The 13202-nt window shown below is 42.6% G+C and overlaps 1 protein-coding gene across 1 annotated transcript in view; it reads right to left on the bottom strand.

Moving 5' to 3' along the window:
* Positions 1 to 13202, bottom strand: part of SPAG1 (sperm associated antigen 1) — a 70106-nt gene that overhangs the window by 22061 nt on the left and 34843 nt on the right. Inside the window, exons 11-12 of the mRNA XM_081817074.1 lie at positions 4565 to 4936; positions 4102 to 4201 (exon numbers count right to left, since the gene is read on the bottom strand). Of these exons, the coding sequence (XP_081673200.1) occupies positions 4102 to 4201; positions 4565 to 4936 (472 nt within the window). The remainder of the gene's footprint in view (positions 1 to 4101; positions 4202 to 4564; positions 4937 to 13202) is intronic.

Genomic DNA, 13202 nt, shown 5'->3' with positions numbered 1-13202 from the left:
GCGAGTAGAAATCCTAGCAAGAGCCTACTTTCTACACACCCCACCAGGGACTGTCTGCTGCCCTGGGCTGTCCACACCAGGGATGGCAGGTCTGCTCCTCGGGTTCAGTCTTCTGCTACATGTTTAACTTCCTTCAGGGAAAGCACGAGTAAGGCCTGCTTTACTTGTTCTCCAACAGTCTTGGGGATCTGCTGTCTATCCCCGTCTACAGTGGTCTGGCAAGGGGATGCTGACAGAGCACCTGCCAGGTGCGAACCACTGCAGACTCGCTCCTCGCACTGCCCAAGCCGGCAAGGTCATCCGTTCATGCTGCAGGTGAGGAGGCGGAGGGGAACTGAGCCTGATCGGCCCACAGGGCAGTTCTTCTGAATTTCAGCTTCAGGAAAGCCAGGGCAGTGACTGTCCCCACGGCTGAGATCAGCACCTGGCCCGCAGGAGGCACTCAGCAAACACCCCACGCCCCACAAGCGAACCTACGCTCTGCCTCCCTCACGCATCCAAAAGCACTATCAATAAGGGAACTTCGTTGGAGTCATTCACAATTCTCCACATTGTACAGACACTCCACTGCAAAGGGGGCTGTGCTCCCGGGCTCCGCACCATACAGGCGTAATCTAACCAATTTCGTTCTGCCCAGGTGTTACCACTGGGGGTTATTTTAATGATCTCCTCTGTACTGTACTGGGCTTTACATTTTTTTCTCTAACACATATGTATTACTTTTATAACCAATAAAAGTTACTTTAAAAGTAAAACTAAGATCAAGTAAAAACTCCTACTTAATAGAAAACCGATCTCTGAGCATCATTACCACTGCCTTAAATCTAGCTTAGTTTCATCCTTGGGGGATATTAACAACATGAACCCAGATGACAAACATGTACGATACTCATACAACTACCCCATGTCACCACAACTACCCCAGGTCACCACAGACTTCCAACGCCCAAGGTGCTTTTCAGCCACTCAAGACAGAGCCCAGGTAGGCGTGGAACATAACACTGAGGAAGATGATGCATTTAATTTTTAGCACTCCCAGCCCAGTAAATGCAAGGTTTTTTCTCTTTAACCACAATCCTGAAAGTGAGTATGAGCTTATAAATGGAAATTCCACTAAGGAAAAAAAAAAAGGGCATTCATTCATAAAAACAGAGAGAACTTTTTAAGCCAGAGCTCACAAAGGTTTAACTATTCAAGTTAATACAGTTAAGACCCTACAGAGTCTTGTAATTTGAAGCCTGTCAGAGAGAAGCAAAGAGGAGCAAAAGCAGAAAATTACCAGGCAATGTTCATTTTTAGTGAGTCTGTCAAAATATCCTCAATGGAAAGTCACCGAAAGATTCTTTTGGTGTAGTTTAGATAACCCAAAAAGATTCTCTGGCAGATGGGAAGAGGATTTTTTTTTTTAAGCTGATAAACAATTCTGAGAACATAAAGCAATTTCTAGGATAATGGTTTTAAACTTCTGCCCTGTTTCATGGTTTATCTCGAAGCTTAAAACAGAAACATGGAGATGCTGTGGTCAGGAGAAGGACAAAGCCCAGAGCCCCCTGAGCTCCTCAAATCCCCCTTATACTTCCAACAGTGATCCTCTCAGCACACCCCTGGGATACACCTCAGAGTAAGTGTTTCAGAGGAGGCCCCAGGAGTTCAGATGTGTAAAATTAAACACTTTTCCCCCAAACTGCATTAAGTTATTCTCATAGGTCAATCTATGAAAGCTAATTCATAGGTTCCCCTCTCCCTTATTTTAAAGTTTGCCCTGATTGAGTTTTTTTTTCAGTTTGACTCCTGCTACCACTTGTCTTAGAATAAGGGCTCATGGGCACACTAACAACTCTCCAAAGAGCAATTAAGTGAAAAACTAAAACATAGGCTTCCATTAAAATGTATGTAATCTTCTTGAGGTGAAAATAGTCCTATTTCTGCTACTAAATGATTCCTAGTTCATACAGATTTAAATACATTTATTTCAACATGTTTACAAAAGCAAATCAAGTTTTCTGGCATTAAAAGTAGTTTGAGGGGTGCCTCAGTGGCTCAGTCGTTAAGCGTCTGCCTTCAGCTCAGGTCATGATCCCAGGGTCCTGGGACCGAGTCCTACGGCAGGCTCCCTGCAGGCGGGAAGCCTGCTTCTCCCTCTCCCACTCCCCCTGCTTGTGTTCCCTCCCTCGCTGTGTCTCTGTCAAATAAATTAAAAAAACAAAACAAAACAGTTGGAAAAAAAAAAGTAGTTTGAGGTTCACTGCTTTGGAGTAAAATCACCTCATGCCCCTTATGTTGGGACTCATATGCCAGATATCAAGAAAACATCTAAGTAGGTCGGGCTCCAGAGAGGTCAGTACTGACCAGCAAAGCAGGATTCTTTGGCCTAGAACACAGCTCTTATCTAAGGACATCTTAACTAAACCACCACCCATCTCCCTCCACCCCTGCCCCCTCCCCAGGCCGTCTCCTGCTCTCCTTCCAGACAAACCTCCATTCTAGCCTCCTTAGACACCACGGCCGGAATCCCATCTTTGACTTCCTCCCAGATCTACACTGAAACACAACAAATTTTAGCAAGAAAATGTCTGCTACCTTAAACTATCTCACTTAAGGATAAAGTGACTCCACTGTTTTGCAGTAGCCCTAACTGTAGGGTTCCCAAGTTTGAACTGTAGTCCTGAACTCACTCTCTGTAGCAAGACCTAAGATAAATCTGAAGGTTAACGTGTTGGCCACAGACACTTGTGCTGTGAAGGTTCTTGGCTGCAAACCACAATGTACTTGATATTCCACAAATTCACATGGTCTTACTAGTTAAGTGCAATGGTAAATGTTTAACAACTGGCTCTCCTGAGGAGAAAAACCCAGATTTGAGGTGCCTGCCAATTTTCATGGTGTTAGTACTCCAACCATGGCAGATTTCAAGCTACCAATTTGACTTCAACCAGCTCCTAAAAACGTATTAAGTAGTGTGAGCCAGCACAACAGTGGACGGGTCTACAGTCAGGGCCAAGTGAATATAAATAGTATTTATTTTTAAATCTGAATATGTAAAATTGGCAAAAAAAAACCAAGCCCCGCAACACCTTCTTTTTAAACTGTAGACACAGAAATTGGCAAGTTTTTACCCATATCAATATACTGATACTAACACTGAAAAAAATAATAAATTGTTCTTCTTATAATGAGGTTGTCCACAAGTTATTGTTCAACCTAGGACTTCTGAGAGTGAAAACGGGTAATATTAGTAATTTTACCAGACAAGAAGAGTAAACCAGGACTGCGAGGGTCAAGCCAGGACACACAAGTTATTTTTTAGATGCACTAATAGTAGCTTCTTTCCAAAGGGCTCCTGAAGCAGGCTTATTACATAATGGTGGAAGAAAACAGTACTTTTTATTCATGTAAATACATTCACCAACCTCAGTATGTAACTTGTTGAGTACCACGGGGGACTATAGTGCTTGCAAAGCGGTCTACGACACGGTTCCTGACTTCACGGAGCTGAAAATCCACTGTAGTGGATAACACAAGTACCCACAGGTGTGAGAATGACCGTGCAAGGGGTGTAGCCATGCAGGTGACCAGGAAGCCTGAGGTGACCAGGAAGGCAAAGAAGAGGGGGCAGTTGAGCAGGGACTTCAGAAGCAAAGATGTGCAGAGGGCATCACAGTGGCCCAAATGAGAGCAGAAAGCTTGTTTGGGGGGCAAGGAGGTAAGAGGAGCTTGTAATTATCTGCAACACCACACTGAGCCACTGAATACCTGTTTGAAACACAAAATAATGCTTCAGGAAAAGTCGTTCTGATGCTACAGTGGAGGAGCCAAAGAGACTAGATGAAAGGCTTCTCCCAAAGTCTAAAATTGACATGAAAAGAGCATGGATTAAAGTGACGGCTGTGTAAATGAAAAAAGTTTGCATTCTTCTATTAACTGTCTTTGTATATATGAAGGAGAAAAATGTATCATTTTTCGGTATAATTCAATTAACATGTCTTTAAAGTGTCTAAGAAATTAGATCCATGAAGAAAATTCGGTAAGAAATTAAATACTGCATTCATTCATCACACTGAAATGGTAATCTCTTGACAAACCTGAAAACGCGCAGTTTACCTGTTACAATCTTGAATGCAGCCGCTGCAGTTTCCTTCTTTTAGGTAACACGCTGCTCTATTTGAATATAAGATACTTAGATCATCTGCACTTCCACTTCCTAAAATCACATTCAATTAAATACGGTTAAACTCCAGGAGCGCAATCACAGTTCCCCAACACGAAGAGACGACTGAGGTCTCCGGGGGCACTGCAGTCCTACGGACCGCCCCTCACGCGGAGCCCGGGGAGCGCCCGGTGCCCGCAGGGGCCTCAGAGGGCGAGGCCGTGAGGGACGCATGCAGACGCGCCCCGCCCGGGCACATGCTACGCATTCCGAGGTGCCGCGCGCCCAGATCGGTCCCACCCCGCCCTCCGTCCGGTCTGCACGGACGCGAGCGCCTGTCATCCGGGCGGCGGCCCTACACGTCCCGAGAGCCGCAGCCCGAGGGTCCGGGGAGGCGCGGGCGCAGCTCTCGCCTACCTGCAGGCTCCAGCTGCGCGATCGCCGCCGAGTACTTGAGGGCCGCCTCGGCGAACTGGCCGCTTTTGAACAGCTCGTTGCCCTGGCTCTTCAAGCCCGCGGGGCCGAGCGTGGCGGCGGGGACGGGGGCCGCGGCGGCGGCAGGGTCCCCGGCGCCCCGCCCGCTGCCCGGGTGCTGGCTGGCGCTGCCTGCCGCCTCGGGGGCCCGCGGTCGGCCCCGCTTGTCCGCGCCGGATCCGAGCTCCCGACCCCGCCGCGGCGCGCCCCTCTCCGGCCGCTTGCCGCCCTCGCTTTTGCGGGTCAGCTTCTTCTGGATGTTGCCCATGGCGCGCGGCTCCGCGGCGCTCCCGGCTCCCGCCGGCTCCGCGGCCTCTGTGGGAAGTGGATGCGGGAAGCGAGTGTTTGCATCATCAGGAGAAACTACCTACCGCGGCGGCCGCGGGGGTGCCCGGCGCAGACGCGCGGCGCAACGCGCGCGGGGGCGGGTCGCGGCGGAGGCCCGGCTGGCACCGCCCCCGCGGGCGGGGCAGCGCGGTTCCCGGCACCTCCAGGCGCGCGTCTGCCGGGGGGCTGACCGCCGGGCCGCGCGCTGCCCGGGCCACGCACGGGAGGCACCCGTAGTTAACTCGTTGAACGCCGACGGGCTTGGAACGCGAGCACGGCTTCTCAAAATCATTCCCTGAGTCAAAGCATCCGTGGCCAGGTACAGCTTACAAAAAAACGTACCTTTCTCCCCAAGCATGAAGTTACCAAACCTTGAATACGATAATTGCACCCAAGATCAGGGTACCTTTTAATGTAAAGAACTGGGAGAGAAAGATAATTTGAAAGTGAAATAAAATCCAAGTGACCATTTTAAAATGAATTTAGCAAAGAAGTTACATAAAATAGGCACCAAGTTTTTAAAGTGAGCTTTAAAAAACAGTAAATTTTCCATAACAGTGTCTTATTCAAGCTAAATTCCTTTATCTTGATCGAAAGACTTCAGGCATTAATCATAGCTTTAATAATTGATTTTTTAAATCTATTATTTTTAAATATGAAAATGATGTATAAATATTTCATTGGTGGGTGTCTTATCAATATTTAAAACAAAGCAAAAAATATTTAAAACAAAGCAATTAATTATTTCACAGAACTGTTAGAAAAAACACTTAAGTACAGAGACTTCCAAGCTTTCTGTTTTAACAAATTCTAATCTGATTTTTTTAAAGCAGGCTCCATGCCCAACGTAGGACTTGAATTCAAGACCTGGAGATCAAGCGCCGCATACTGCACCACTGAGCAGGACTGAGTCAGCCAGGTGCTCCTCTAACCTGATTTTTAATGGATATATTTTCCACTGTGTTTCATGAATGGTAAAGCTAGGATTTGAACCACAAGGACAGGGGGAATAGAGAAGCAGGAGTATTTAAGTGAAAATCAGTGGATGGTCACCTTAAGGCAAGCACTGAGTGTAAAAACACACTAATTAGTAAGTATGGGTTTCTATACAGTGTGATAACCAAAAGAGGCTTCATTATGAAAAGAATAAAAAGATCTTGTTATAGCAATAAATCCCCAGATTGGAGCCAGTAGGATTATTAGAGCAAGACTCCAGTCTTCTTCGTCTGGTATCTGCTGCTCAAGTCCCCACCCAGCATAAAAACAGATGAAAGCACAGATCAGTGTCAACAGAAACAATAGACAGTTTAGTATTATTCTCCATTCCCTTGTATATTATGCCCTCACGTCTGACCAGTACTATTACTAAATAGGTGCAGTTTATTTAGAACTTAATATGAGTCAAGATTTTTGCATACACCGTTTTCCATTATCATTAATCCTCATACCTAGTAGTATCATCCCCACTTTATAAATAAGGCAACAAAGACACACGGAAAAAGCTAAAGATTGTCCTAGAGCAAAGAGAGCTAGAAATCAGCATAACTGGTTTATGGGATTCAAATGAAATGAACTGAAAGGCATACCTCTCTCCTTAAGATTGAAAGGTCGTTGAACAACTTTGATAGTCTCTAGAGGTAAGCGAGGCCTGATCCGCAAAGACCTGTGAGTCCTGGTGTGTACTGTACTACCTGTGGGACATTCCATCGGAGTTGTTCAGGAGGTGGCTCCAAATGTAGCTCAGAGGAGTGGCCTTATCTAGAGTCTTCAGTAAGTCCCAATGGACTTGGGAGTTGCTAATATAAATAGGATCATTGGAGTTTGGGTGTGGATGAGGTCACTCCCATCTTCCGGAGGATCCCTAAGAAATACTAACATGTAAAGGATGATAATAAGAAAAATCTTTAGTGGAGATGGAGGAGTATCTAGAAATGAGAGAAAGCCCAGGAGGGAGTACTGCCTCAGAAACCAAGAAGAAAGAGTATTTCAGGGAGGAAGGAGTCAAGAATAACAAATATCAAAAGAAGGGATGGCCAGCAGTATCAGCTGCCTAAAGCCTACCGACAACCATTAGATCTAAAGCCATGAGGACTCACTTCAGTAGCCTTCAGTAGTTTAGGTAGTTGGTAGATGCAAAAATCCTCAACAAAACACTAGCAAACCAAATCCAACAGCATAGTACAAGGATTATACACCATGACCAAGTGGGATTTATCTCAGGAAGTAGTTCAACAGTACAAAATCAATATATAACATACCACATTAATCGAATAAGGGAAAAAAAATACATGATCATTACTGACATTGAATGGGCATTTGACAAAAGCCAACACCGTTTCATGGTAAAAAACAGAAAACTATGACCAGAAGTGAAATTTCTCAAAATGATAAAGTACATTTATGAAAAACTCAGTCAACATCATATCAATGGTAAAATTCTCAAAGTTTTCCCCTGAAGTTCAGAACAAGACAAGGGATGCTGTCTTCACCACAGCTACTCAACATTATACTCAACATTATACATTATACAGCCTCATCATTAGGCAAGAAAAAATAGAATAAAAACCATCCATATTGGAAAGAAAAAAGTAAAACTATTAACAGATGATGTGATTATTATATTTTATATATGTGTATATATGTGTGTGTGTGTGTGTGTGTGTTTATATTTGGAGGGTATATGTAATCCTAAAGAATACACACACACACATTACTACTACTAAGGCTAAAAAGCAAATTCAGCAGTTTCAGGGTACATGATACACTAGCAATGAACAATCTGAAAATTACAAAAACAATTCCATATAGTGTAGCAGCCAGATGAATAAAATATTTAGGAATATATTTAACCAAGAAGGTGAAAGACTTATACACCGAAAAATACAAATTACTGGAAGAAAACCAACAAATGGAAAGATATCTCTTGATCATATATAGGAAAACTTAATGTTAAGATATCCAAAGTGATAGGGGCGCCTGGGTGGCTCAGTTGGTTAAGCGACTGCCTTCGGCTCAGGTCATGATCCTGGAGTCCCGGGATCGAGTCCCGCATCGGACTCCCTGCTTGGCAGGGAGTCTGCTTCTCCCTCTGATCCTCCCCCCCCTCTCATGCTCTCTCTGTCTCATTCTCTCTCTCAAATAAATAAATAAATAAATAAATAAAAAAGATATCCAAAGTGATCTACAGATCTGACATAATCCCCTATCAGAATTCTACAGCCTTTTCTGCAGGAATGGAAAAGTTGATCCTCAAATTCATATGGAATTTCAACGGGTCCAGGGTAGTCAAAACGATCTTGAAAAAGAAGAACAAATCAAAGGACTTATACTTCTGATTTCTGAAACTTACCAAAAGCTTCAGTAATCAAAACAGTGTGGCACTGACATAAGAATAGACATCTAGGCCAATAGAATAGAACTGAGATTCTATAAACCCATACATCTATGGCCGGTTGATTCTTGACAAGGGTGTCAAGTCCATTCAATGGGGAAAGCATAGTCTAACAAATGGTGTTGGGACAATTGGATTTTTACATGCTGAAAAAAAAGCTAAGCTGGACTCCTTCCTACCTCAATTAATCAAAATAAGTCAGTGACCTAAATATAAGAACTAAAACCATAAAATTCTTAGAAGAGAACAAAGGGGTAAATCTACATGCCCTTGGATTTGGTGATGGATTTTTATGTAGGACACCGAAGGCACAGGAAACAAAAGAAAAAATAAATTGAACTTCATCAAAATTAAAAACTTTGCGTAAAAGGATATTATCAAGAAAGTAAAAACACAACCCACAGAACGGGAGAAATTATGTGCAAGCCATATATCTTACCTGCAAGGGTCTAGTATCCAGACTATATAAAGTACACTTATAATGCAACTATAAAAAGACAACCTAATTCTTAAATTAGGCTGCAAAGGACTTGAATAAGCATTCCTCCAAAGAAGATACACAAATAACAATAATAATATACACAGAAAAATGGTTAACATAATAAGTCATTACAAAAATGCAAATCAAAACCATAAGGAGTTGCCACTTCACACACCCATTATAATGGCTATAATCAAAATGGCAAACCATAACAAGCATTTGCAAGAATGTGGAGGAATTAAAATCCTCATATATTGTTGGTGGGACTATAAAATGGTGTAGCCACTTTGGAAAACAGTCTGGCAGTTCCTCAAGAAGTTAAACAGGAGTTACCATATAATCCAGCATTCTACTCCTAGTTATATACCCAAGAAAATTAAAAACATACGCACACACACAAAACTTGTACATGAATTTCATAGCCACATTATTCAGAAGAGCCAAAAAGTGGCAATAACCCAAATGTCCATCAACAGATGGATAGAGAAAATGTGGTATTATCCATGCAATGGAGTTTATTTGTCCATAAAAAGGAGTAAAGTACTGATACATGCTGCAACATGGATGAACCTTGAAAATATTATGCTAAGTGAAAGGAGCCAGACACAAAAGGCCACATGTTGTATGATTCCATTTATATGAGATATTCAGCATAGGCAAAGCCACAGAGACAGAAAGTAGATTAATGGTTGCCAGGGGAGGGAGATGGAAGTGACTGTTAATGGGTATGAGATTTCTTTTGTGATGATAAAAATGTGCCAGGATTAGACAGTGGTGATGGTTGTACAACCTTGGGAATATATTAAAATCCACTGAATTTGAAAAGGATGATTTTTATGATATATGGATCCTATCTCAATTTAAAAAAAAAGAAGAATGCTTATTTCACTTTACCCTTGACAACAAAGGATACTTTTCTTTCTTTTTTTTTTTTATCCCCCATCTTGGCCAATTTGATGGGAGAGAAAAAGAATCCATTTTCTTTTTTTGTTAGCAGTACAAAATTTGTTGATCATTTAATTTCTCCGTTACTGATTAATTGTTCATATGCTTTGTTCATTTTGGTACTGGGCTCTTTTAACATTTTCCTACTGTTTTGGAAAAGCTCTTCATATCATAAGGTTACCAACTCCTTGCCATTTTTCCTAGTTTGTCATTTACCTTTTAATTTTTTTATAGCATCTGACTGATAGTGGTTTTTCACTTATACACAGTCAACATCATTCACCTTTCTTTTCATGATTTTATCTATTGTTTTAACTCCTTGAAATCCCTACCCTTCCACCTTCCTGATCCCACCAATTCTAGGACAAGAGAAATAACTGTATTTTATTCTTCTGTTTGCAAGTTACTATTTAATTTTCTTATATTTCATTTTTAAGTAGGGAATAAGCAACAGCACGACAAAGGAGGCTAGATGGTTACTTTCCTCTGATTACTTCTCACAGACTCTGTAAGAAGACAGAATAAATACCAAAGTCTCTGACAGCTAGTCGTATGGTGATGGTCACGTCTAAATGCTCTCCACTAGCGAAGGAAAACACAAATAGATGGGGAGTTCCCAAGAAAGCCCAGGAACTCAAATCCTTGGGTCTAATCAGCCTGGCAAATAGGTGTTTCTTCAAACTAGTCCCTAGAAGGACAATTGTCAATGGTCTTGTCTCAGTACCCGATACAGAGCAGGTGATCAATAACTTTTAAATCAAATCCACTGGCTACGTTATACCTCAGTCGGGATGAACTGGGCCTGGCCAATCCGAGTGGTGCTTACAGGTGAGCAGCATTATCAGCTGAGGTTACACAACAGTCAAAGCTGCATTTTCCCAGGGGCTTCAGGGCTCCCTGCATCATAGCCCATCATGACTAAGAGTTCTTTCTTGGAATGTGGTGGGATGGGGGAACATATGCAAGGATTCCATCCTGATGACCTCCCTCTGGGCTTTAACAGGATTTCCTAAAAGTGACTTGGATTTCTCCTGTCTTGTCCAAGGCTCCAGGACCTCTCTTTACATGTCCTCTGACAATGGAACTTGGTAGAGGTGAGCATAAGACAGTCCTATTGACTTTATTTCATCTTAAAAGGACTACAGTCCTATTGACTTTATTTTATCTTAAAAGGACTACTTCTGAGCTTCCAGCTATTTATCCCACCTAATCTTGATTTGCTTTCCTGAAAAAAGGGAACTAACTAGTCTTAAAATTTATATTCCTATCAAGACATTTTTATTTTCGGAATTTCACATATCTTTATATATTCCCTAATCTACAAAATAATTATTGAGGGGCACAAATGACAAGATCAGAAATGGTTCTCTCAGGGGTACCTGGGTGGTTCAGTTGATAGAGCCTCCGACTCTTGATTTCGCTCAGGTCATGATCTCAGGGTTGGGGGATAGAGCCCTGTGTTGGGCTCTGCACTGGGGGTGGAGCCTGCTTAAGATTCTCTCTCTCTCCCCCACTGCCCCTACCCCTACCCCTACCCCAACCCTTCCTATGCGCCCCGCCCCCCCCCCCCATGCTCTCTCTCTCTCAAAAAAAAGAAAAAAAGAAATGGTTCTCTTAAAGCTCTGGCTGCTTGGAGATCTGAATGGGAACATTGTTTCTCTGTGGTTCTGATGTTATGGATAACCACCTAACTCAGAGAGAAACATCAATCTATTAAATGATTAATATTACACAACAATCTGGGGCACCTGGGTGGCTCAGTCGTTAAGCGTCTGCCTTTGGCTCAGGTCATGATCCCAGTTAAGCTCTGCCCTCGGCTCAGGTCATGATCCCAGGCTCCTGGGATCAAGCCCCGCATCGGGCTCCCTGCTCGGCGGGAAGCCTGCTTCTCCCTCTCCACTCCCCCTGCTTGTGTTCCCTCTCTCGCTGTGTCTCTGTCAAATAAATAAATAAAATCTTAAAAAAAAAAAATTACACAACAATCTTGACTCACTTTTCTAATCACAGAATAGTAATTACTCATTGTTTAATGATTAGCCCTTTCCTGTTTATCTCTAGGTAGGAGGAGGGGCTTTTAGTATCTCCAATCCCTCCCCAGCTTTATTGAGATATAATTGACATATAACATTGTATACGTTTAAAGTATACAACGTGATTTGATATAGATATATATTGCAAAATTATTACCACAGTAAGGTTACTTAACACATCCATCACCTCACATAACCTTTTTTTTTTATAGTGAGAACATTTAAGATCTACTTTCTTAGCAACTTTCAAGTATATAATATCATATTGTTAACCATAGTCACCATGCTGTACATTACCTCCCCCAAACTTACAGGTGGAAGTTTGTACTCTTTGACCAACTTATCCCAAAAACCTCCACCTCTGGCAACCACTGTTCTACTCTCTATTTCTACAAGTTTGGCTTTTTTTTAGATTCTACACATAAGTGAGATCACACAGTATTCATCTTTCTCTGTCTGACTTATTTCACTTAGCATAATGTCTTAAAGGTCCACCTGTGCTTTTGCTAATGGCAGATTTCCTTCTTTTTTGTGGCCTAGTAATATTCTAGTGTTTAAATGAGTGTGTGTCTCACATTTTCTTTATCCATTTATCTACTGAAGGACACTTTAGGTTGTTATTGATGAAGGATAGTTGGAAGAAAGGAAGGCAGGGACAAGGGCCCTCCCCACCCCCCAAGAGGAAACCACCCTTGAAAGGATTTTACACCACCCTGGAAGGAGCCCTCTCCCACGTGATAGATAGATGACAAAAGCCTGATTGGATGACAGGTGTGGAGGGTTAATCAGATTAATACAGCCCACCAGCAAGCCCGTAAAAACCCCTAGACTTAGAAACTCTGGTGGCAACCCTCTCAGATCCCCTCCTTCTTCAGGAGCTTTGTACTATCTCTCAATAAACCTTGCTTTGCTGCCCACCGCTCTGTCTGGTCTACCTCTTCATACTTCAAAGTGGCATGACCAAGAACCGCGGGCACTGAGGGAAAAGAAATACTGCAACATTACCATGTCTTGGCTATTGAGAATGCTGACATGAACATAGGGGTGCAGATATCTCTTTAAGATAGTGGTTTCATTTCTTTTGGACATATAACCAGAAATGGGATGGCTGGACCAGATTGTAGCTCTATTTTTAATCTTTTGAGGAACCTCTAGAGTGTTGTTCATAGTGGCTGCATTAGTTCGCATTCCCACCAACAGTACACGGGGTCCCCTTTTCTCCACATCCTCACCAACACTTGTTATCTCTCGTCTCTTTGATGACAGCCATTCAAACACATTTGAGGTGATATCTCATTGTGGTTTTTTTTTTTTAGACTTAACTAACATTCTTTAATTTCCACATTTTCTTCAACCCCTTTTCTACATCCGTGCTCTTCTATGTATGCTTTTCTGTTTATGTTTTAT

The sequence above is a fragment of the Leptonychotes weddellii genome, chromosome 4 (assembly GCF_054177405.1).
Source record: "Leptonychotes weddellii isolate Sample4059 chromosome 4, ASM5417740v2, whole genome shotgun sequence".
In the NCBI taxonomy this organism is placed as follows: Eukaryota; Metazoa; Chordata; class Mammalia; order Carnivora; family Phocidae; genus Leptonychotes; species Leptonychotes weddellii.
Note: the sequence above shows the minus strand (reverse complement) of the source record. Positions and strands in the feature narration are given on the sequence as shown.